This window comes from Labrus mixtus, chromosome 10, assembly GCF_963584025.1.
Source record: "Labrus mixtus chromosome 10, fLabMix1.1, whole genome shotgun sequence".
NCBI classification, from domain to species: Eukaryota; Metazoa; Chordata; class Actinopteri; order Labriformes; family Labridae; genus Labrus; species Labrus mixtus.
Window position 1 is genome coordinate 16,970,868 of NC_083621.1, and position 25,217 is coordinate 16,996,084.

The 25,217-nt window shown below is 40.2% G+C and overlaps 1 protein-coding gene across 2 annotated transcripts in view; it reads right to left on the bottom strand.

Annotated features, from left to right (window-relative positions):
* htr4 (5-hydroxytryptamine receptor 4) overlaps positions 1-24,617 on the bottom strand; it is a 161,665-nt gene extending 137,048 nt beyond the window's left edge. The window contains exon 1 of one of the 2 annotated variants that reach the window (XM_061048563.1): positions 24,161-24,617. In XM_061048563.1, coding sequence (XP_060904546.1) covers positions 24,161-24,163 — 3 coding nt within the window. In that variant the 5' untranslated portion in view covers positions 24,164-24,617. The remainder of the gene's footprint in view (positions 1-24,160) is intronic. The other variant, XM_061048564.1, reaches the window with a different exon arrangement.
* Between the last annotated feature and the right edge of the window lie 600 nt (positions 24,618-25,217).

Sequence of the window (25,217 nt, forward strand, 5' to 3'; positions counted from 1 at the left end):
GCAGCTCGGCCTCTCGGGTGGGAAAGTTTGCGTAACGTACACTCCGTCCTGCCCACTTAAAGTAAATATCAGCCTGCATGCTCTCACACTGTTATGTTCAACACATTCCAGGACATCTGCAAAGAGGTAAATGTTGTAATTGATCAGATCTTTACAGACACACAGAGTGCCAGAGACACTACAGTGTGAAGAATTACTATAACACCCAGGAAACTTAGATTGATTGTCACCTCAGGTTTTACTGATTTTAAAGGAGTTGGAAAGATTCATATGGATTGAGCTCATTTTGTTGCAAATGAGTAGTTCCACAAATGACAATGTAAATGCAGGTCTGTTTATGCATTTAGGAATAGTTTTGCATAAATAATAGCTCCATCGATTAAGCATGTCAATGACCAAATGAATGAGAGTGTTTTTCTAATAGTAGCACGAGTAATATTAAAACAAATCTTAGACCTTCAGCGGTTCAGTTTTTTTCAGCGTTTTGTTCTGAGCCCTTAAACAATCTCAGCGTCAGGTTTTTTGTTGCTGCGCTCACAGCGTTACACTTTTCCATCATCGACCAATCAAAATCAAGAAGGATCCAATTTTCAGAAACTTATTTTGTCCAAAAAAATGTCAGAAGAGAAACTATAATCTGTTTACTTGCACGGTTTACGATGCACCCAGACTGTTTTTTTGGGGGGGTCAAATTTCCAGTTCTAAGGTTTCTGCTAATCCCAGGAAATTAATAATTTCCAGAGTTTCAACTCTCCTTAAATAAAAGTCAAATTGAACAAATGATTAAACACAAAAGTGGAAGGGGCTCTAATGTAAAAGTACAAATATATTTTTTTACCTTCACAACGGGATAGAAATGTTAAATTTCTGCTTTAAGTTGGATACCATCTCAAAGACAAACCCTGCAGAGGGACTCACTGGCTCACTACAATCATATCATGCCATTTGTGTTACTTTCAGCCAATACAATTCTATTTTTACCGTAATGTCCCATCACTGACTCGTCTTTTATGTGCTTTGGGCTGAGCAGTATGACGGCTGGCAGCTGGTGTTAGTGTCACTCACACTGCGAGCGGTGAGGAGACAAGAGAGGACATTTAGGAAGTGGGTTTGTTTCTCCTCAGAGGGAAAACCTTGAAAAACAATCTTTGTACAACCTCATTAAAGAAGAGGTACAAACGCACAAGCAGCTTTATGTCCAACATGGTTTTTGTGTGACAGCGTGGGGAGTTATATTTTGAAGAGAATACTTTGGGGGTGGATACTTTGCATAAACAAAATGGCCTGCTGTTCATGGTCATGGTTGTTTAAACATGTTGTACAGAGTTTAAGGTTGAGGTACGCTGTCCTTTTTTTACGCATGACATTTGTTAGGCATTAGATAGACCTTTTAAAGAATCATCTAATCTTGCATAATAGAGGGGGGGACTCCCATGATTCCCAGCTAGCCTCGACTTCATCTATTGTACCGTTGTACTGATTCGGAGCCCCTTGGTGACGGAATCTACATATTGCATCTTTAACTCATGAAAGTTGTCTCAGTTAAAGAAAATCTCATTCGTTCGTCTGGCAGAGTGTTTTTCCAGACAAAATGTTTGACTGCCTCTGTGCTGAAGATATATATAGAAGTATATCTTTAAACAAAACCAGGAAAAAAAAAGACTTCATGGGGTAAGTCACTGAGGGAATATAAAACTCTAAAGATTTAAAAATAACATTCATTTTTTATTATTTATGAGAAAACTGGCTCCCAGGTCAGGGATAACTCACTCTTAAATCAGAAGAATAAGTCATTCGATGATTGCTAACATATGTTTAGTTGGCCGTTTGCTCTCTCGGGGACCAGTTTGTGATGGGAACTCATCCTCTGTCATTTCTCCTATTGTAAATCTGCTCAAATAATCCCTCCGAGGAAGAACCTCTGACATGTTCACATGATGCAGAGAGTTGACATATTCTTTAGAACACTGCAACCTATTACAGGCATCACACTGGGGACCATAAATTAGTAGATCAGTTAAGCGCTAGAGAAGGAGAACGTGAGCAGTAGCTGAGTCTGTAGGGACTTGGGCTAGGAACTGGAGGGGTCGCCGGTTCAAGTCCTGGCGCAGAACAAAATATGGAAGTTGTCTGGTAGCACTGCAGGTGTGCCCTTGAGCAAGGCACCAAACCCCCAACAGCTCTGGTGCTCTCTCTGCGTAGCCATGTGTAGCAGGCCCACTCTGACATCTGTCCACTAATGCATGTCCACAGATCCTGTTTGTGCTTGTGTGTATTTCGGGCCTATGTGTGTGAGAAGCATGTCACAGAGTGTACACCAGAAATTGCCTCCGGAATTATTAAAGTATGTACAATAAAAAAATAAAATCAAAGTAGATAATTCTTCGGATGATCTCACTCTGAAGTTAAGTGATGTGGTTAATTGTTAGATGTCTAAAAATACAGAAGGAACCTTTTTGAACATTGTGTTAAACAGTATCTTAATGCATCATTTGAACATTTATTGTTTTAATGATATCAGAGTTTATTTGGACAAACACTACACAGGCGACAAAATAAAAAATAAAAATAAAAAGTAGCTCACCTAAAAATGGAAGAAGGCCTCTCAAGGCTTCATGTGGACCAACCTTTTTTTGGTCTTATCTCAAAAGGAGCTGACATGTCAATCCGTTTGCTCATGCTAAGTTGTTGCACTCTGTGATATTTGGATACTTGGAGTGAGTGTTCATTCGACAGCTTCAGTCCTCGGCAGTCTCTCCCAGTGAGAGTTCAAACTGAGTACATAAATCTAAGTACATCTTGTGATTTCAGTCAGTGGGTTTTTTTCAGGGCGTCGGGTCTTGCGGTCATATTGGTGCCACCTCAGCTGGCTATTATTCACTGCCCAGACGGCCCTGCCAGGATAAACTGATGAGTTCTCACCAAGCTAACAACCTAAGGTAAACACTCGGGCAGTTTGCAGACGGCCGTTCGTGGACTGATGTTCAGGTGTCAGCTCCGTGTTTTGCTCTCTCTTTGTCTGAGAGATGAGCTCTCCTCTGGCTAACTCTCTCCTCTCGTACTGTGTGAGAGCTGACAGAGAGACTTTTCTGAAGGTGGTAACTCTCTCTGCTCCCTCTCACATGGAGTGTAAGTTCACTTGTTGCATCCTGGCAAAAAGACAGACAAAGTGCACTGCTTCTACACACAAGAAGAACATCAATAATCCACTCTTGTCTTTGTCCTAGTTATAACATTTGTCTTCAATCTTGCCTTCACGATAACATTTCTTTCATCTTTGACATCTCCAGCCCCCCTTCTCTCACTCCATGTTTTCCAAAAAATAAATTTCTAGCTCTTGAACAAGACAACCTATGCCCTGAGAGGGGAGAGAGAACACGACTCTGATCTTTCTGATCTTCAGATCTTTCTGAGTCTGATCTGAAAAGTTTTCTTTACACTGTTAAAGGGATACTTCACCCGTTGAAACATGAAATGTGAAATACATTTTGAAGTTGGTGCCTTCTTGGCTGAGAAAAGGCAGAAAGTGTCTTTTTGGCTCATGTGGATGAAAGACACCAAATCCCTAGTCGCCGGAGCGCTAGCAGCCAAAACACAAGACCGGCCTGTCGGCAGCAGCCATCTCGCCGCTATATTTAGATTTTTTCGCCATTATCAGCTTTCTCCACAGAGCCTGTTAGCATAGCTTCCAAGCAATATGGCGGATGTTAAGTTTCAATTCTGGGAGTGAGTTCCCATCCACTGATCTGTGATCTGTGGTCTGTAGCTTCAGTGGTCGAAAATATGAGGAACTAGCGTTGTAGTTTCACACCGCTAACCGCAACAGCTTGCAGTCTTTTTCAGACTTAGAAATACAGAACTTTCAAGTCTCAGGGGGAAATGAGGGCTGGATGCACGACCATTCAAAAATACTACCAGTTTACTACTGATACAATGCTTAATGCAAATGGGTGAAGTATCCCTTTAAGGACTTACACGCAAAGTATGTAAATCCTCCACCAGGGGGCTCTCAATCAAAACAATAACAAAAGATGACAGTGAGGCTGGCAGGGAATCTTGGGAGTAAGTCTCTGCTACTCAAACATGTTTGATTGTATCGTAAAACCAAGATGAGAAAAAGGCGAGTTTTAAGACCACCCAAAAGCCAAACAACCGAACCAGACTCAGGATTTTATTCTGATTTTGAAAATTTGTCTGCGACTAGGAAACCACTTGAAAAATTGGCAGTAGTAAAACCAGCTTAAAACAACTAATATTGTCCAAAGATTGGGAACCTCCAGTTTAGAACGCACAGAAACCATAAAAAAAGTTGTGGTTTCTTGATCCCCTACACTAAAAGGTTAGACCTGTGCGTCTGGTTTAGTGTCTTTTATCCTGGGATTTTTTACAAGAAGCTAAAAACACACAACACACACACAAAGCCAACAAGCCATATCAGACTAAAATAATCCTCTTTGCGTTCTTTGTTTGTAACCACTTCTCTCATCGTTCTCCCTTCCTCAGCAGCCTCTTTCGCTTGGACCAAAAAAAGCAAACACTTGGAAAAAAAAGGGTTTCAGCTCAACAAGGCCAAAAGAGATTTGGACTGAGAGCTGAAGACTGACGGTGGTGCAGGACTGAGTCTGTTTGCATCTCTAAAACCAGACGTTTGGCAGATTGTCAGTGTGTGTGTGCAGCTGGATGAGTCTGTATCTGTTTTTTGTGATATTTGTGTCGTTGAGTCGTCTCTTGAAATAGGTGTACACTGTTTTTGTCTCACCCTTTTCTGCTCCCCTCACGTCTTTACTTGCTTTTATCATATACTGTATGTACGCCCTTTTTCAGCTATAACGTAAAACAAACAGAAGCCAACAGCAGACAGCGCTCTCTACTCGGTAAAAGAGGGAGGATTGCAACATATATTTTTGTCATATTGATTTAATTACCCACGTTCGTATCAATTTTAAACGTTATTGTGAGATAAAGTTACATCTATGGCCCGACCGATATGCGATTTTGGGGACCGATACCGATAATGATATTGGGGAGGTAAAAGAATTAGATACCGATATATCGGCAGATATCTTTCTTACATCTCTATCCCATCTGTAAGGGTAGATATAGATATAAAAGTTTGTTATGTTGATCCCTCAAATGCAGTTATCAAACACTTGTGGAAAAAATCTATAATGAAGACAAGATGGTCACTCAACTGGAAGGTAACTGCGTATGTACGTGCATCACCGTTTGACACTCTGGAGAGTGATAATGCTTGTTGTAATCCATATAGCGCACTCTGCTAACAAAAGCCGGAAATAGAACTGCTAGTGTAATACAATGATACTCCAATGAAATTATATTTTACTGGTGAATTAATCCGGTAATATTAGCATTTAACTGTGATAAAATTAGTCGATACCAATGTCACTGGATATGCTAATATCAGCCGATATTATCGGCTGGCCGATTAATCGGTCGGGCTCTAGTAACATCCCTCCATGACAACTGGGAAAACATCTGCAGAAGATCAAGGTTGTAAAACTCCTGGAGTCAAACTCTGGAAAAGCAACATAAATCAAGTTTTTACAAAGCTTAACATCCTAAAGCACTAAAAATCAAAGCTGTGATGACAAAACTGAACAAAAATTGCTTTTGGGGACTTAGAGTGTATTATAATGCTTCCTGCAATGTTGCCTCTGTGCATCTCTAGGTTTGATAAATAATGGATGTGCTTTTATTTCCTTTTCTGTCTATTTCAGGTCTTGTAAATGGTAGTGTCCTGGTTCTACATTTCTATAGCACTTTTTTTTATCTTTGGAACAAAGCTGTTTACAAAGCCTCACATTTGCCCTACAAAGAGACACACACACAAACACATATTTATGTCCTGCAGCGGCAGAGCTCCATGTGCAAAGCGCTGACCTGCACATCAGGAGCAGATTTTAGGCTGCAGTATGTGGCTTTAACTGTGCGGTGGTGGCTGTTTGGGGCCGTGATGGGACATACGTTGTCCGGACTTTATCTCTCTCTGGGCAGAAACTACATTGAGCCTCAGCAAAAATGTGCTCCGTCTAATTAAAAGTTGATTTTACTTCACCTGATTCAACATGTTTACCTGGGGAGCTGATGATTCATACCCATTTAGTGTCTGTCGTCTTGCCGCGGTTTAAATAATCAAAGTCGTTCATCAGAGAGCACAGAGATGACGTTTATTACATCTGGAACACCAGCAGACAACGGAGACTCGTGTAAAACTCAAATCTGCTTACACTCCCCAGGCAGAGAGAAGACGTCTGCACGGTGGTGTTATCCATTCATAGTCCCTGATTAAGCTTTCATTAAATACAGTTTGAGGTATTAAATTACAACAGGTGATAAATGATAAATTACATGTTCATTATAGTTCATCTTTATTTAACATCTCCCGGCAGACAAAGGCTTTACAGTTGATGGGGTACAGATCGTGAGAGGGAGCAGACAAGGCTTCACTTCATTTTTTTGTGTGTTTTTTTTTTTTTTTACAGCTGTTTGCAGCTGTCTGCTCTTTGGCTCAGATGACAAGAGGAGCTGTTTGAAAAGTCAGGGGTCTATTTTCAGCTGTGGTTGTAAAAATGTTCAGTAGAGAGACTGTTGACAGTAAAAAATCTTTTTGGTTCCTGTGGATCTAAAGCAGGTTTCTGTTCTATGACAACACAACAAGGTTATAATAGTTTATATTTTTATTATATTCTGACTTAGATTCCGGTGGGGAATGGTTTGTTTTTGTTTTAACCAGAGAAGGTAGGCGGTTTTAAGGCACCCCCACACTGCTGCTATGGACGCCCCTCAGTTTAGGCAAACGGCAATCCAACAGGTGTTTCAGAGATAAAAGTAGGCAAGCCAACTTGTTCAGATATAACTGATTCTGCCCGACCTAAAAAGCCTCTGCATTTTTCTATGAAGCGCCACAAGCAGAAACGTGGTCAAACTAGGATAAATATTTGAGATGCTTTTGAAAAATGGAGAGAGGTTAGAACGCAGAAAGGTTTACAGACCGATGGCTAAACACTGAAGCTTCCGCATCTGCAACATGGCAACCTGCCTGCACGTCGGCTTTAGGAAGGAGGATGTGCGGGGAGACAGTTCTCTCTAATGTTTTGAATTTGGACTGCAGTACCCATTTTAAACACTAGGTGTCAGAGTTACATATTGGTCCTTTAATACCGTTTAGTGCCAACGATGACACACTACTTGTGAAATAAACATTATTACTATAGACAAACCATGAAGGATATTCATGTAACATCACTAACAGGTCAAGGTTTTGACCTGGATTAAAAAGTATCCTATAGATCAATGAGCTGATGGAGAACAGAAGAGATGACACAGTTTGCTTGTTTTAAGTAACACTTCTTAGGGAACATCTACTTCTTGTATTGTTTTATGTACAGAAATGACGCATTAGACATCACTGGAATAAGTTTAAATCATCTTTATCATCTTTGCATGAAAACGTATTAATTTAAATGTTTGAGCATACAAAGCATACACAGACTAATCCAGCTTCAGCTTCTTGTTGTGTGTTTACTCTGCAGTGGCTCCCACAGCGACTGTATCATTCAGCTAGATCTCATTCCCTCCACCGAGCCTCTTGACGATTTACGTGTTTACCTTCCAGGGTGGACTCCAACCTCAATTAAAAAGTGCGCTTTAATTATTCAGCAAAAATAAATTAGGTATCTGTTCAGTTAGTAGGAGATAAGACAAAAAGTAAGAGGAGGAAATTGTTTTAAAGTTTGTGCAGACGCTAACAAGTCCTAATGTTAGCATCAATGACTTTCTGAATATTCTAATCCATCTCAGAGCATGTCATTAGGAATTTCATTCTCTTTCCTGAGAACATCTTGCTCTTCTTTCATATCCTGAGCCGCATCATCACAAAATAAAAACACACGCAACCTAGGATTGGGTTTGAAAACTCAGTTTTCATTTCAATGATCTGATATTGATTCATAAAATCCACTGATCTATCTATTAATAGGCTATATTCACTTTCCCATCTATCCATTCAAATCAGTTCTATCTTTCGTATTTTATGTGCTGAGAGCAGGCTGTGACGTTTGTTTCAGACTGCACTGGCTTCTCATTGGCCCCCTAACATGTCAGCTGATTGCAGATTCGACCTCTGATTGGGCGACTTTGAGAGACGTAAGTATCATCGCAAGAATACAAACTGAAGGAGAACCAACAAGCTTTACAAAGCAAGCACACCATTTTCTTTAACTTTTAAAGACAAACAGATAATCAAATCACCTTCAAGATGAAGCATCGTGAACTTGATCACAGAATTGTGTTTTGATGTCTATCAGCACTGTTCTGCCGCTCTCCGTCTCACTGACACTAGCTGAATCAGAACAGGAGGAGAGGCGTAAGTGTGGAGACAGGAGGGAGGAAGGAGGTGTGTCCAAAGAGAGCATTCGTTTTGATCTAAAAATATCTGCTCTGAATGTTGAATAGTTAGCTTTTACATTTGGAATAGAACCAAAATGGACCCACAACTACAGCACATTAGAGATGAGTTAAAACAAATGGAAGATAAGTCCTTAAAGTCCACAGAAAGCATGGAAATATAAGTGTCTATAAATCTCTGATAACAGCACAGCCACTAAAAAGACATTGAAGTCAATTTTATCAATAAAATAAAGTATTTGTAATTTGTTATACAGCTGGAAACACAGCAAATACACAATCAGTCAGGTTTACATTAAGAACCTTTAAGCTTGACATCCCTGTGTTTCCATACCCCTAATTGATGATATCAACATGTAGCTGAATAAATCACACCTGACAGTAATCTGCCCGGGATGCATACATCAGACATATTTCTATTCCCTCGATCACATTTACTTACACATTACATATAATTAAACTGACACAAAACACCTCATCTTCTCTGACCCACATCTGCAGCACCCTGAACATCTGTTCTTGATGCACACATTATGTATATGTATGCTAATGTTAACTTCTGAAAACACCACTTGCATGTGTGCCCTGCAGATATTGTACATTTACATTACAATGTAAGCGAAGAAGTCCTCGATCACTTCCACGACTGCTTTGTGTGATTTGATTGTGACCTCGATGGCTGTTGTGTGCATTTACAGCTGTGATTTTATGTGTTTGAGATGTGATTAAAGAAGATATAAAAACAGGTACAACGAAGCAGATATGTTGATTTACAGTACGACATTAAGTCGCAGTTAGATGAGAACAAACTGCACACAAACAAGACAGTGTTTCTCCCTGACGTAACTCATTATATCCATATCTTTCTGTTTCCTCTGTGTCCGTCTCTGCATACATTCCCCACTTTTTATTCTTCATTCTGCTTTATCTTTTTCCTTGAATTCAGTCCTTTTACAACAGTTTATGCTAAATTACAAAGAACTCAATGCAAAACTCTGTGGCTGTGGAGTACTCTAACTCACACTGGGTTTTTTTTTTCTTCCCAATGCATTTGGGTCCAGTTCCGGTTCAAATCAAATGCATACAGTGATAGACAATGAAAGGATCAGCCTGTTCTCATTTCCCAACTCTTCAAATATGGCTGATGATCTGAGGCTCAAAGCATCAAAATGTGATGCTGTGGTACAACTCTAGTATCATTCTGGACACCGTCCTCCAGTTTGTTGTTATAATGCACTGTAACGGTCAGTTGACATGATATAAAGAGCGTACAATTCAAACTTTAATCAATGAAATCCATTCCTGAGTGAAACCACTGGCCTCTGATGACTACTTTAAAAAAAGTTGACTTCATTTAAGTTATGTACAATGTAGTATAAGTCTTTTTTTAACCCCTACGATCTTTGCTAACACAGTTATTTTGGTGCATTAGATTAAAATGTAGCCAACCAGGTTTTAGCGATTGCTGCACACTCAAAACTCATTCAGTATGAAATGTTTCAATCAAGCTTTCATTCTGTCTGTAAAAAGTCTTACTGGTAATATTAAAAGTTTAAATTTGCATAAGTTGCAAATTGATATGTGCTAACTTCACAACAGAGCCCTGCAAGGACAGAAATGATGCTAAGAGGCGTCTGTACCGTGATTTTTTTTTTTTAAGTTAACGACCACAAATAGTGGGAGAGTTAAAGAGAAGAACATTATAACATTAAAAACTGTGCAACGTTTTAAAACTCTTTTTAGACATCCTGATCGTGGTAATTGATGGAACCATAATCATTTTAAAGGTAAACCTAAAAGTTGCACCCGACTCCAAGTTAATTTGTCAAAAAGGAAAATCAGCGTCAACCATTTAACACACTCCACGTTATCCTGCTGGGGAAAAGGTTAGTGGTCTCTCTCCCAGTAAGAGCTCCAGTCTGCGCTGGTTTAATAAGTGGTGTATAAACAGAACCCGGGGAGGCCGGTTTAACACAAGCTTGAGTTTCACACTAAAACTTTAAAAGTGAAAATAACACTGAAAACCTACAACAATTCTGCCTCTGAACTCTGAAGCCCCGACCGCCTCTCAGGATCACTTCATCTTATCAGAATATAAACAGAAGCACTGGGACACAGTGTGCACCTTGTTGTTTCTTCAACTAATCCACCGATCAGCAGTGGTCAGACGTTTATGAAAAATAAACAGAGCAGAGTTTTGGTACTCGACTCCTGGCCTCTTTAAAGGGTCTGAGTAAACAGAAGGTCCATGATGGACCAGATATGACCAACAGTGCTTCAGACACTGCAGCACTTAAACTCAGAAACAACAGATTTTCCTTTCAGAACATTTACCTTTTCCTGGAGGTAAGTAACAGGTCTCATTGATGTTCTTGTTCACACAGACGATGCAGAAGATCAGCAACATTTTACCTTTAAGGAAACTACCTTAAAGGACCAATGAAGCTGAGCAACAAGTTGCTAACAATCTAATTTCTTAAAAGGCTACTTGAGACTCCACGATCTTCCAAATCTTTTAGTCTGGGCTTCAGGGTCAACCTAATCTGATGGCTCTGACTCGAGGGTCCTCTGCAGTTTCACTGAGGGGAAAAGTATTGAAGACGACCGACCCAGGTCATATTATATCCATAACACTATTTTATTCTGCTAATTTTTTCAAAATCTGGTTTAAATCTGACACTGTCCTGCTGTATTGACAGGGGCTGTTTGTTTTTTCAGCAGACCAGGACACTAGCTGGTGAATCAGAACAGGAGAAGAGGGGATAGGAGGGATGAAGGGGTGTGTCCAAAGAGAGCACTCGATCCGCTCTGAAAGCTGGTCAGTAAACTTTTACATTTGGAATAGAACCAGGATGGACCTGCTATCTGTACAGCACATTAGAGGTAAGTTAAAAAAAAAACAATGTATGTCCTTAAAGTCCACAGAAAGCCTGGTAATACACTTTTTGATTTAATGACAGGGGCTCTCTTTAATGACAACTCATCCCAACTTTAATCGGGCTTCATTTACTGACCAAACACAAGAAAACAGACACACAAACACTGAGTGTGACTGCAGACTTTCACTGCGCCCTCTTCCCTCGTGTTCCTGCATGTGTGTGTCTGACTGAGAATTTTGATAGACGGGGTCAAAAACGTCTGGTCACAAGAATAAACTCGGGATTATTATTTTTTTACATAATCCCTTACAAAAATAGCATCACATCGTACAAGCCACACAAACAAGACACACAAACACACACACAGGGCACCCACTCACAGGACTTAATGCGTTTGTTACAGATTTTAGACACACATCCCACATTCTTAAAAAAATCAGCCAAGGATTTTCATTTTGTCAGTTTTGATCTGTGTTTCCTTGTACGTCTCTAGTCCTTACATTTCTATCTGAATGTGTTTCCAGTGTTGTCTGCAGGTGGTCAGCCTTCAAAACCACTTTCCACACACACCCCTCGCTCTCTCTGATGTGAGCTTTGATGTGCAGCACACACACACACACACACACACACACACACACACACACACACACACACACACAAACACCTGCAGCCTAATCTCAGTTGTGCAGACATCTGCTTGTTCTTGTTTGCTGAAGAGTCAATGCAGAAGTTCATTTGGACACAATCTTTTATTTCTGATTTAATTTGAGATTCTGCTACTTCCTCTTATTCAATTTCAAAATCACTGTTGATGTTTATGAGCTGTTAACCTGGTTGCAAATACAGTATCTGTTATATATGTGTCAAAACCTATAAATTATTACTTATTATCAGGGTCATTTTGGTGTTAACATTTTATCTTACTGGTGTGAAGCAAAACATTTGAACAATCAGCCACCAGTGCAAAGGATTAAGAACACTATAGGACCTATAGCACCAACCACTGTTTTACAATGGGACAACGCTTTTCAGGGGCTCTTCTCTATTGATATCTATTCAACTTTTCAGCCCCAGATGTGGAGTCACAGCACTCGTCAATGCCACTGTTGGCCGAAGAAGCCAGTCAGATAAAGTAGGATGCTTTACCTCCCCGTTTTATGACATTTTCCCCTTCCTCGTCGGCAACAGCTCTACATTTGCTAAAAATATTTTAAAAAATGCCCCTGCTTATTTTATCTGGCTCAAGAATGCACATGCAGGCCCTCTCCACAGGCGCCCCCTGCTGTTTCTTCCTCCTGAAGCGCTCAGGCGTTCTTGAAACAGCCGCGCCTAGGTTATGTGTCTCTGTGCGATCAAACACAAGGTCAACAAAGGTTAATTGAAAAATTCAAAATTGAACATATGAAGAAATAAATTACCAATACAATTCTAGTTTTTAAAAAATTATCGGGTTCTATTGAAGCCGTTCCTTCCAGGAAACTTTTTTTCATTACTGGTAAAAACAATATATCACTTTTCATGGATATTTATTTTCCCTCCATTATCACTAGATGCTTTTTTTTCACATTTTGGTTTCCTCTGCAGCCCTTCAGGGTTTCTGGGTTTGATATTAAAAGCTTATAAATGTCAAAAGTGTTCCTCAAAATTCTTCCACTGAGTGAACATCCACTAAAAAATGGAGCAGAGGCTCATGGATCATCGCTCGGGTCACATCAGCGTGTAACATTTGCTCCGTCAGTGAAGGAAAACGCCAGACAGGTCGTCTCAACCCCAAAACAAGTCACCCTAACCTTTCTCAGAGACGGTGTGCTCATCACAATAAGGTTAACGGTACAGCCACTGCAAGCCATTTTCTTCATCAGCATCATTTGAATAAGGAAAAAGATTTTGACAGCGAGAAAGACTGAGGTCGAATCAATAAAGGGGTTATTGCAATAATGTAATACTGATACTGTTTAACCATCCACCAATACCGCACCTAAAAAACAAATGAACACTTTAAGGATCAGCACATTAATATAGCCTCTGGAAAACGTCAAGGACAAATCAATTCAACAACACAATAGGAAGAATAACACTTCACCTTCTGACCCAGCACACAATTGATAAGAAAGAAGATCTGCTCCAAAGACCCTTAATATTGACTTCAGGATTTACCGTCGTCCACAGTGAAAAAACACAAAGAGAATTTAAAGCCAACCTGCTACAAAATTCAAAGACACAAACAATAGACTGTCTCAAATGTCCCGAAAGAGAACAAAATAAAAGAAAAGGAGGTTGTAACCTTTTTGATGGAGAACAAATCATGGGAGGAGGACACAAAAGAGCTCAGAGATATTGTCCTCCGTGTTTCAGCTTGAAGAAAGCGCCAGAGTCTTATTGGAGATGAAGGAAGACTCCAGCAGCCCGCAGCCTGCATACATAAATTATGAGGGGAATACATTTACTTTCCCACATTTGGGGAATTTAGCTGATGCTCTTATCTGGAGCAAGACTCAACGAGGACAATTAATTCTACTCAAATAAAACCAACTTCACACAAAAAAAAAAAAAAAAAACGGAAAGCAAATAATGGTTCAGGTTCTGAGATCAAGAGCCGTGAGACCAAACAGAGAATATTATCTCAGAAAGAGCATCAACAAAAGACTCAGAGTTTAAGACCTCTACTGTACTGGGCAGTGTGTTAAAGGTTAAAGGTAGAGTATAACGTGATTCGAACCGTTTTCATGTCATGAAAAGTCAATAGGTTCAAAGAAAGACGTACAACTCTTTATTATTATTACTCTCTATTTTTCATTTTCAGTCAGGCGTTGCAAAGAGGTTAGAGAAGTGAAACAAGGCCAAACTTTCTTTTTCATTGTTGCGATACGTCGGAGCAAAGTCTTGCTGTCATTAAGGGGATTGTTTGGTACGTCTCAGTAAAACGGTTTAGTTCTAATTTTAGTGAAACCTTTTATATTAAGTACAGAAGCCATAAGTGTCCATACATCCATCCATTTGATTTTACTCTCGTCTTCTTGTGATGACGAGGACATTTTGGTTGCTTTTCTCAAGATTTTAACACTTATTTACCTCCTTATCATAGAAAAACCAGCATTGGTATTCCGAGATAATGAGTTCATTTCTCAAGATCTCGAGAAAACGTTTGATGCTTCCAGAACCAAATTGCAATATATGAATTTACCACTCGCTCCATATGCATGGTCAGAGTATGGAGAGCAAGTGTCCGTACTCTGCTATTTTAAGATTTCAGGGGAAACTGATCTGGATGACGATAGACGCCTATCTTTTAATGCTCCCAGGACAGAATCACTTTAAAAACACCACTACTCGCTGCATTTGATTCCTACAACTCTTCTCAGTGAAAGAAATACAGTATGTGATCACACTAGTGCTGGTACATCAGTTAAGATTTTAAAATGCCCTCTCTTCTTGCTTACAATATAAAGATTATGGCATTGATGTTGTGCTGGACTAGCTTCATCAGGAGGTTAGAGAGGTTTTCTTCTACAGCCATTCAGACATGTTTTGCCAAAGTGCTGTCAGATAGCACTGTAAATAATGTGCACATATAACAACCCCCTTATTTTCATCTGTCACTTTGGTCTCAGCTAGAGGAACTATTTCTGGCCCCTCCCACTGAAGATGACTGGATACTCCCTGGGATTGTTTCTGTCTCCAGAGCTGCTCTGCCTCCGGGAAATGTTTGCTTTACTTACTCTCATCTGTGTGAAGAGTTTGATGCTTTAAAAGAAAACATTATGGCGGGCTAATTTACTGTGAGAGGAGAATGTGGAAACGTCTAGGCAGCAGGGTCCAATTAATCTGCATCAGAAGTCAAGCTCTGCTGGGTTCATTATAGCAGGCCGCTAGGGAGACACAAACGTATACAAGCACTAAAAAAAAAATATTCAGAGATGTATGAATAGATAGGAGCCTATTACAGGGATTAATACTCCTGGAATTAAACAACTCATTGACTGGGCAAAAGCCAATTGCAGCAAAACTATCCATCCACCCGTTATCTATCCTCCTGTTTGAGGTTGCAGGGGGATGGAGCGGATCCCAGCTGTCATTGGGCGAGAGGCGGGGTACACCCTGGAGTGTTTGCCAGTCAATCACAGGGCGGACATATAGAGACAGACAACCAGCCACACTCACATTCACACCTACAGGCACTTTTAGGGTCGCCAATTAACCTAAAGAGCACGTCTTTGGACTGTCGGAGGAAGCAGGAGTATACCCAGAGAGACCTCAACCATTCACAGGGAGAACATGCAAACTCCAAAGAGTGGCTACTGTTCGACCGGGGGTTCGAACCAGGAACGTCCTTGCTAACCACTGCACCACCCTGCAGCCCTGCAGCAAATCTAGTTAAAGGGAACTGAAGCCATTCTTATTAATCAATCTTTCCTGCTCATTACAATGAAAATGGTGGCATGTTGAACAGCATGTTGCATTTTATGTTGTTTTGCACAAACCAATATGACATAACTATCCACATATATGTCTATGTAGAGATTGCTGCTGATTGGGTCAAACCTCTGACAAACCCACTAAAAGAGAGAAAAGTCATCCTGAGGTCTGTCGCACAAAGTTCAAACTGATACGTTAAGACAAGCTGTAACAAGGAATAATCATCAATTTCCCTTTTCAATTAAAAGCATCATAGATACCATCATGCCAACCATTCCCACTCATTCAGTGCCAGAATCTTTGGCTTCCATTTACCCTAACTAGCTTAGTTGCCTCTTTGGCCAAGTTCACAGCTTCAGTAAAGCCGGACTGACAGTTATGAAATAGCACAGTTCAAGTTAAATCTATTTAAGTAACACTCCAGAACCTGTCAATGGTTCAAGAAAACAGTTTTCTGTTGTCTACAGATACACAAACACACACTTCATTTTATAATCCTGCCACATTCAAAGCGCTACATCAGCTGCTGAGGTGCTGCTCTTGTTACAAGGAAACTGTGGTCATGGTGTCAAACTCAAATTAGTCACCACAGAGATAAGAGCACACACACACCAGAACACAAAGATAAACATAACATTTCAAAATTAAAGATTCTGTCATTCATTTTGTGCATAGACAAAATGCAGATGGATATGAACTCATGTATGAATGCATGGAGGGAAGAAATAAACACTGCTTTCTATAAACTTCTGGGGGGAAAAAACCCTACCCAAAAAAAAAATCTTCATGCTTGGCAGCAAATATCAGAATGTAAAACCACTCATTCATATCAGTTTTCACCTCAATGTAAGGAAACCTGTTTCGACAGCTCAAACAGATTATCTCTCTTTTTGTTAACCCCCTCTCTCTCTCTCATCCTCTTCTCTTCATCGTGAACTCTCTCTGCCTTCAGCTCGTCTCTCAGACACACATCCTTCACTCTGTGTTTCTGTGACTTCAATACCTCTACCATCCACCCACTCTATTTTCTGTTGTTCTCTCTGTTCCGTTGCTGTCTCTTGAGATATAAAAATGTGGAAGGTTGTGACAGAAATTCACTGCATGCAAAAAAAGGCAAGACAGAAATTAAAAAGGGACCAACAAGTGAAATCATTCATTAAAAGAAACTTGTGTTTCTTTACATTTGCATGCTAATTTTAAATTAAATTAATTGAAAGATTGAACTGATAATGACCGTAGCATGTAGCTGTACTTATCGCTTAGCACGCTCAGAACCTGATCGAAACTAAAACCACCGACTAAAAAGCAAATCTATTATAACCGAGGTGTTTCCCTTATCTCTCTCTCTCTGCTTCTTTTATAGTTTGAAGGTAAAGGTTAAACTTTAGATTGGTTTTACGTCTTCACACACAACACATTACACACTGTGATGCTGAAGATGATTTCTTAACAGACATCCTTTCTTCTGTGCCACCAAAACAAAACTTCACCTCCCCTTATTTTTTTTAATCCTCATCATCATCCCTTCACACTGTCACCTCTCTCCAGCCTGGATCCGTGAAGGATGGCGTGATTTCAGTGTGTTTAGCTGAAGCTGCGTTCAGGAGCAGATCTGACGGCGGCGGTGCCGCTTCGAGGACTTGGAGGTAATTACCCTCATTCAGCAGCTGTGATTCACACACAGAGCGGATCTGAGAGAATCTGACACCGCCGAACAACATCCTCACCTGACACTCCATTCTCCTGTCTGATTCAGTCTGTGTGTTTCTGCATGTGTGTTCTGTTTCTCCACACACACACACACACACACACACACACACACACACACACACACACACACACACACACACACACACACACACACACACACACACACACACACACACACACACACACACACACACACACACTACTGTATTCAAGGTCAAATACAGGGTTACATGAAGACTTTTGGGAAGCTAACTCAGGTCAAACAAGATCTCCTATGACCAAAAGTTATAGAATAAAAAAATACCAAGTTCACAGATAATAATAATAATAATGATACCTGTTTGTTTGTTTCAGAAGGGGGAAATCGTTAGTATATGGTGTATAAGTGAGCACACCTGAACTGTAGCACATGATTGTGTAAACGCTAACTTGTGACTTTAATAGAATTAATTATGCAGATTGATGGCTCAGCACTTTACTGTCACAGTGTCGGGTGTCAGACCACATCAGATAAAAAGAGAGAGAGAGAGAGAATGAGGTAGTTACTGATTCTAAGCAGATGCTCTTTTATGAATGTGTGTGTGTGTGTGTGTGTGTGTGTGTGTGTGTGTGTGTGTGTGTGTGTGTGTGTGTGTGTATTGCAATGTGGAAATTCCCCTTACAACTCTTTATCGTCGGTCTATTTCAGCTGACTGAACGTACGATCGGTTTCTCCTGTGCTGGCCTGCGTTTGACCCTCTGTTGAACCTCTTCAGGATAAAGTCAACAAGATTATCTTTGAACAGCTGCAGGTATTTTCTGACCAAACATCCACAATATGACAACTAGAGGCCCATTCATAATGTGTCTGTTCCATTACTGACAGCATCTCCTAGAATGTTTTTGATTTGCACACATTTTGCATGAGCAAGTCATTGGTTACGACTGCCTCCCTCGGTTGGGGAAATCAGAGCATTGCAGTTCAGATTTGGAATTGAATGGTCATCTTTCTATGCCCGAGCAGAAGGACAGATATTGAGCTTTGACTATCGATACAGTCTCTACTAGCCTTCACTTTTCTTTTTTGTTATCATCACATTATAATTGACCTTAAGCCAGTTCCTTTTTAGACAGGGGGCTACTAATCTATGGTATCGAATCATTCTGGTTGACACCCGTAAAGCATGTTTGGCTGTATCAGACACAACTTAACTTGACGTCACAGAGCCTTAGAGTGTTAGAGTAACTGCTTTAACCTCTCTCTCTCTCTCTCTCTCTCTCCAACATCAGTCACACTGTTGAACAAGCTAACAGCTAACCCCTGCTGAACCAGTCAATGCAAAGTATGAAACTTGTTTTCATTTCTTCAAGATTTATTTTAGCCTTTAGTCTTTAATTTGTATGTAATATGTTTTTTACTTTGTGCATATAGGAATCTATTTTATGGTTTTCATGGTTGTTCTGTCTTGTGTTGTTCTTGTTTGTTGTTAGTTGCACAGAGCTCTATGTTTTCTCTGCACTATTGCCCAGGGTGATTTTCCCCTTGGTACAATACAGTGTATCTAATTTATTCTAATCAACTACTAGCAGATGCAACATAAAGAGAAGATCATCACTCAACGTATTTCTTCAACTACTGTGAAATGTTCATTAAACTTCTTCTGCCAAATACAACGTCTTCCATGATTATCGAGAAAGGCATCAACAGGATAAACACTAATTGGTTCGGGCAAGGCAGATACAGTTACTAGCATGTGTCCTGAGATTCGATAGTCCCCACATCGTCATTTTAAATGCAGTGTATAGTTTCGGTAACAGAAGCTGAAACCAGTGAACAGAAGAGAAGCAAAAGTAAACTTTGAATTCACTGGCGAGCAGTGCAAGACAGTCCAAGACCAGATACACCCACAGCTTCCATTGTTCCTTTCTCCCTGCAGGATATGAACATCCCACTGACGCCTCCGCTGGCACTGAACAGTGTGGGTCAGCATTGTGTTTGCCCAAAAACCAAATCATTAATGCAGAAATATTAACATATGCACATAATTTATCAAGAACAATAGGATAGAATTTTGATTTTGCCAAAGTATTATGGCACAAGTCCAGCACTTACACGTGAAAACTTAAATATATTATACAAGTTATCATGTAAATAAGAAATACTCACAACTAGGGCAAAGGAAAATCCTCCCAAAATATGAATGTATATTATTACATGTGCTGTACACGTAGGGATAAATATACTGCATGTCCTCTACTGTAAGTCATCTGTGTGGCTGATTCTTTGCTCCCAACTATTCAATACTAAAATCCTTTTCTTCGACATCCATATTGACGGCTCTATACAGTACTCATTTACTGACTCTAAAAATAACTATACTGTACTGGCACATTGATCACAGGAAGGGTGTTAAAGAGGACAGTTTAAACTCCACAGGTCAACGTAAAGAAGAAAGAAATGACTGCCAACTTCTATTCAGTGTTGTGATGATAACAAATTGTACCATAAAACCATAAAACTCAAGTGTTTTTTTAGCCGTCTTTATTTTTTGTAAAAGCCCTGTCTGTAAGTGGGCATACAGTATCTGCAGACTTAGCATGACGGAATTACCCATGTATGTATGGATGTATAAATAGTTGGATGACTTATAACTTAAACCTTGAAGACTAATCCTTCAATTCTATAATTTATCATCTACTAACGTGATCTTCTAGTCCATAACAAAAGCATTTCATGTGTTTTATCTGTGGATTTAACAATTAAACTTCCTGTTTCTTTCATTTCCAGATCTGTGCTCAGTTCATAGCATTGTGACGTGAAACAGGGGAAGCCCAAAAGAATGGAAAGGTAAACAAACGCAATAAAATGGAAAACAGGGAGAGAGAGGGAGTAAATAAGCAAGAAGGTGAATCCACGCTGTGTTTAATTTGACCAAAAAAAGTATATTTGGAAACTAAAGCTAATTCAGAACTCTACTACAAGTCTATTTACAAAAATAAAAGAGACAAAGAACATATTGATTGTTTATGAATGCCATGGCTGTGAGTGAGTAAAGTAATGTAAAAAAACCTAAAATAAAAAGACCTAACGCCACATGACATCGTGCTGTCATGGTTACAGAGAAGTCGCAAAGTGCTGTCCCGTTGGTATTAAATCATTTCTCGCCTTTGCAGCATCGTGCACTCAATCACTTTCCGAATGACGTCAATTAAGTCCATAAGGGCTCAGGGTTTAGGGAGGAAATCAAGATTCAGCCAGAGAGACTGAGAAGCTAAACCAAACCGAGCCTGCCCAGGTGCATGACATCAAATTAACTGGTTCCGCCCCTCTCGACCTGAAGGCAACCTGAGTGGGGAGAGATACAAGGCAGCACAGGAGAAGCACTGCCACAGTCAGGAGTCGTCACAAATGACATATTAATGCTGAGTCTGTCTGATGAGCTCTAGTGAGTGAGGACATGTTTGTCCATCCAACGATCCATACCTAAATCCATCTGACTTGTTTACAAGCTCTGCAGCTTGAAATTGTGGGGATCAGACCTAATCCCACTCAATATGCAAAACTCAATACAGCTAGGGCCAAAAACACTATAGAACATAATTTTAAAAAGATGCATTTTGTATATAGCGATATGTATCATTCATAATTTTTCATCACTTATCATCTGGCTCACACAGTTTTTTGTCCTCAGCTTTTCCTCAGGGATACCCAACGCGGTCCCACGCCTGATGAAATATATGATCTTCTAGGGGTGTCCACGATCCTTCCCAGGGTCTCCTCAGAGTTTAAATCACTTTATGTATGTCAGAATAAATGAAAAATAGTCTCAAGAGTTTAATATTCTATCCTATTTTTCTCTCTGATCAGCTGCCAAGGAACATTTTGTATTGTGGCTCAACACTTATTTAGCTGAAAGTTTTTTCGAATGAGTCGCTGTCTGCAAACCAGCTCACTGATCTGTGTGGTGTGGATAGAAGAATATTAAAAGCAGCTTTGGACACACCTAGTGGCATTGCAACAAACTGAAGTGGGCAAGCCATTTTTCCTAGAGGCTTATTTTCTTAAGTCCAGTGCAAACACAGCCTCACTCCACATGCAAACGCTGCTGCTCAAATGTATGCACACAGACACACACACACACACACACACACACACACACACACACAGACACACACACACATACACACACACACACACACACAACCGTGCATACTCTCAAGGCAATCCCCTGCAAAGTATGCACACAAGCACTCGTTAAATACTATACATGAATTTGTTTAAAGGTCTGATAAACAAATTCAACAGCCCTACTTGAGCTCTACAGGAAAGCAAAAAAAGTGAGAAAGGTGGACGTAATCACAGGGACATCTGGAGGAGAGCTTGTCCTCGTTATAGAGTGGGAGGAGAGATTTCAATGCACGAGTCCATTCAAGTAAACCTGAAGAGATGCCGCTTCTGCTCAGCCTTTATTTCTTATTTATCTTTTCTAAAATAAGACATCTTGTTTCCCTGATGCCCCTGTGTGCTCTCTGCCTGACTTGAAGTGTATTGCTCCACTTTAAATAAAGGGTGTGTGTAGTGTGCATGGGTTACGTAATCAAAGAAACTTTAAAAAAGAGACCTCAATGATGTTTTAAAAGCCAGTAGTTTAGAGACAAACGAGGAGCACTGTCACCCTCATCCACATATCACTTACACCTAAAGTGATCTGCATTGACTGTAAAATGACAAGTGCTCTGGCGGCGCTCCAATCCATCTCACATGGCTCTTAATCTGCAGCTCCCACTGTCTGTGGGCGAGCGAGAGAGAGAGAGAGTGTGAACTGTGACTGATACAGTTGTGAAGCTCCGTTCATCATATCAGCCCCTACAGCGAAACATTGAACCTGCACCTTTGATCGAGGCATGTTGTTTCCCTGCATGCCTTGTCCATAAATATTACACAACCACAATAATCAAAGTCCTGAAGTCAGTAAGTGCACGGTTAAATTAGTGAAGTGCAAGTGAAGTGGTTTCAGTAACGAATGACGTTTAAGAACTGTTCGACAACTTGCAATGTGTTAAACATCAAAGTCAGACAAAGAAAAGGAACTAACTCCTGCTGCTTCTTGGTCATATTAAACTATATTTAAAAATTTTAAAAGGAAGAGAGACACACTGGATGAATTATAAAATAACCTAACAATAGAGTCAATCAAGCCTCTGCCAACTCACAGACTGAGGGCACATATTTAACTACTTCTTCCCTCAGACATTAATATGTAAAGATTTTAAAGAATCTTTGCCTTTGAAAGCTATCAATACTAGAGAATAATAGGGTCAGGTAAAGGGGTAAAAAATAAAGTTTTCATTGTTTTTCATCGATGGAGTAAGATCTTTTGGGAGCATTTTGAAAATTCATTCAAAATGTTCTGGGAAAAATTATTGTTATCCAAATAATCAATAAACCCTGTGCTTTCAAATCATAAAATGTTGGTTATTTTAATGATTTAAAAAGTACCAAAGCTTTGAAAAAAACTACATTTCATAAAAGATGAGTTGGAGAGGAATGAATCAATCCAAAAATTGCAGGTAAACTTACGCACACTGTCTAAATTACACATGTGTTGTTTAGACAAGATTTGGTAACTGAGAATAACAAATTACCCATAATTGGGTAGCTATAGGCTATGGACTTTTTTTTTTGGCATGGCATATCAATATTGATTATTTTTTTAGTTACCAATTTAGGATCAAACTCTAGAGTTGAAAGAGGATGAAATTCTTATTCAAAACTGAACAGAAACTGTTTGAATTTTACTTTTTAAAATAAATCATTTTCAACACTCAGAGGAATAGACTAAATCAAGAAGATGCATATCAAAGACCATGAAGTAGTATAAGTAAAGTAAAAGTTATCAAAAGTAAAAAAAAAGTCGTGCCACATTTAGGTACTGTCAGTCCGAGCTGAAACACAGAAACCTTTACTTTCCCTGCAATAAAACGGATTTTCTGTCACTGATTCTTCATTTACATAATCCAGCGTTTCTTTACAGCCTCATGATTCTCATACACTCTCTCTCTCTCTCACACACGACACACACACACACACACACACACACACACACACACACACACACACACACACACACACACACACACAATGTGACAGCTGACAGATTGTGGATCTATAGCTCCTTATCGATAGATCAGTGAACAGAAAAGCTTTCACACACACACGTATGGAGAGACTGTAGATCACATTAAAGCGGCTCGATATGAAGCGGGGAAACTGGAGGTTTCTACACGGAGAGGTCAAAAGACTCAAACCATGAAACCTACACACTATAATTATTCTTACACTAACAGTAAATGCAAACTTAAGAATCTTATTTTAACTTCTCGAGACACACAAATACTTCCACAGGCACTTTTACCTTTAACACAACCATCACAAGTTCTTGTAAGAAAAAATATCTAAATGACATCAAAATGACACATCTTGCATCTTGTTGTCTAAAAGGGTTATTGTAATGATATTATAACGGATTTGAGAACACGGAGTCCCTCCAAGGTGACGTGAGCACTTACAAACTACATACTTCAGCAGAAATACCAGAACATTTGAAATTATTTTTCTTCTGAGGAAGGTGACACTTGCCCCGGCTTGTGACCTACAGAGGTCAAACACTCACGCTGGAGAAAAGCTGGGTGGGAAACCCAAATACAGTGGGTTGATAATCTGCGAGAATAAAGCGGATTGAACTCACCATTTCCTTGTGGAGACGCCGGGTCCTGAAAGCATGTCACGACACTAAATCCCCATGAGCCACAATCACATTCTTCAGTCCGAGTTCAACGCGAAACTATTTACTGGAGCTTAAAATAGAGGGAAAAGTGCAGTGTAACCCGGGGGGCTTTGACGCTGGGAGGTGGGGGGGGTCCTCAGAGGAGAGAAATAGTGAACAGGAGCGCAGCAGACACAAACGTGGAGAAGGAGAGTTTGTGCGCAAAGTGCAGCGAGGAGCGACAATCCGCGCGCGTCCGGACACTCCGTGGGAGTGTGTAGGGAGCAGAAAGCGGGGAGAGCCCGGTGAGGGTCCGTGCAGAGGTGAGCAGACACCGCAGATGTTTTGGAGACGCAGCGCGCGGAGTCTGACAGCTGAGGAGATGTCGCGCGCTCTGACGCTCTCGCTGAACTCACAGTGGACATTAACCGACTGCGCTCTAGTCCCTCCTCTTCAGCCCTGAAGTGAAAGAAGCACCCGAGAGTATCTCTCTCTCTCTCTCTCTCCCTCTCTCTCTCCGTATGTGTAATTATCGCTCTACATTTGTCCAATCCAACATGGTTCACTTGAGTGTGTTTTGACGCTGCGTAAGTGCACACTGGAATGTACAACGGATGTTTCATTAGGGCGAAAGTGGTTCAAAAGATATGTTCGTGCTGATAATCTGATCCCTAGTTTTCTCTGTGTTTTGTGTGCCCAATTTTAAACTATCCACCACTGTCTGTTTGTGTGTATGCGTGGTGTGCTGGGGTGGGCGTGGTCTCACTTTCCCTCCATGCGGTCAGCCCTTCACCACGCCCACTTTGCACACCTAAACCTAAGCAGCCTCATCTTCTGCATTATACATACTGGCTCTTTTACGCACTCTTAACCAGATACAGAGCCAGACAAATGTGTCTGGATTATAGACCGGGACATAACAGAAATATGGATCAGTGTGGGTGGTCACTGTAAATATTTGCATTTCAATCCAGATGGTGGCGGTAGTGAAACATATATGGGCATATATGGCAGACAAGTTAATATCTTGTGCGCACAA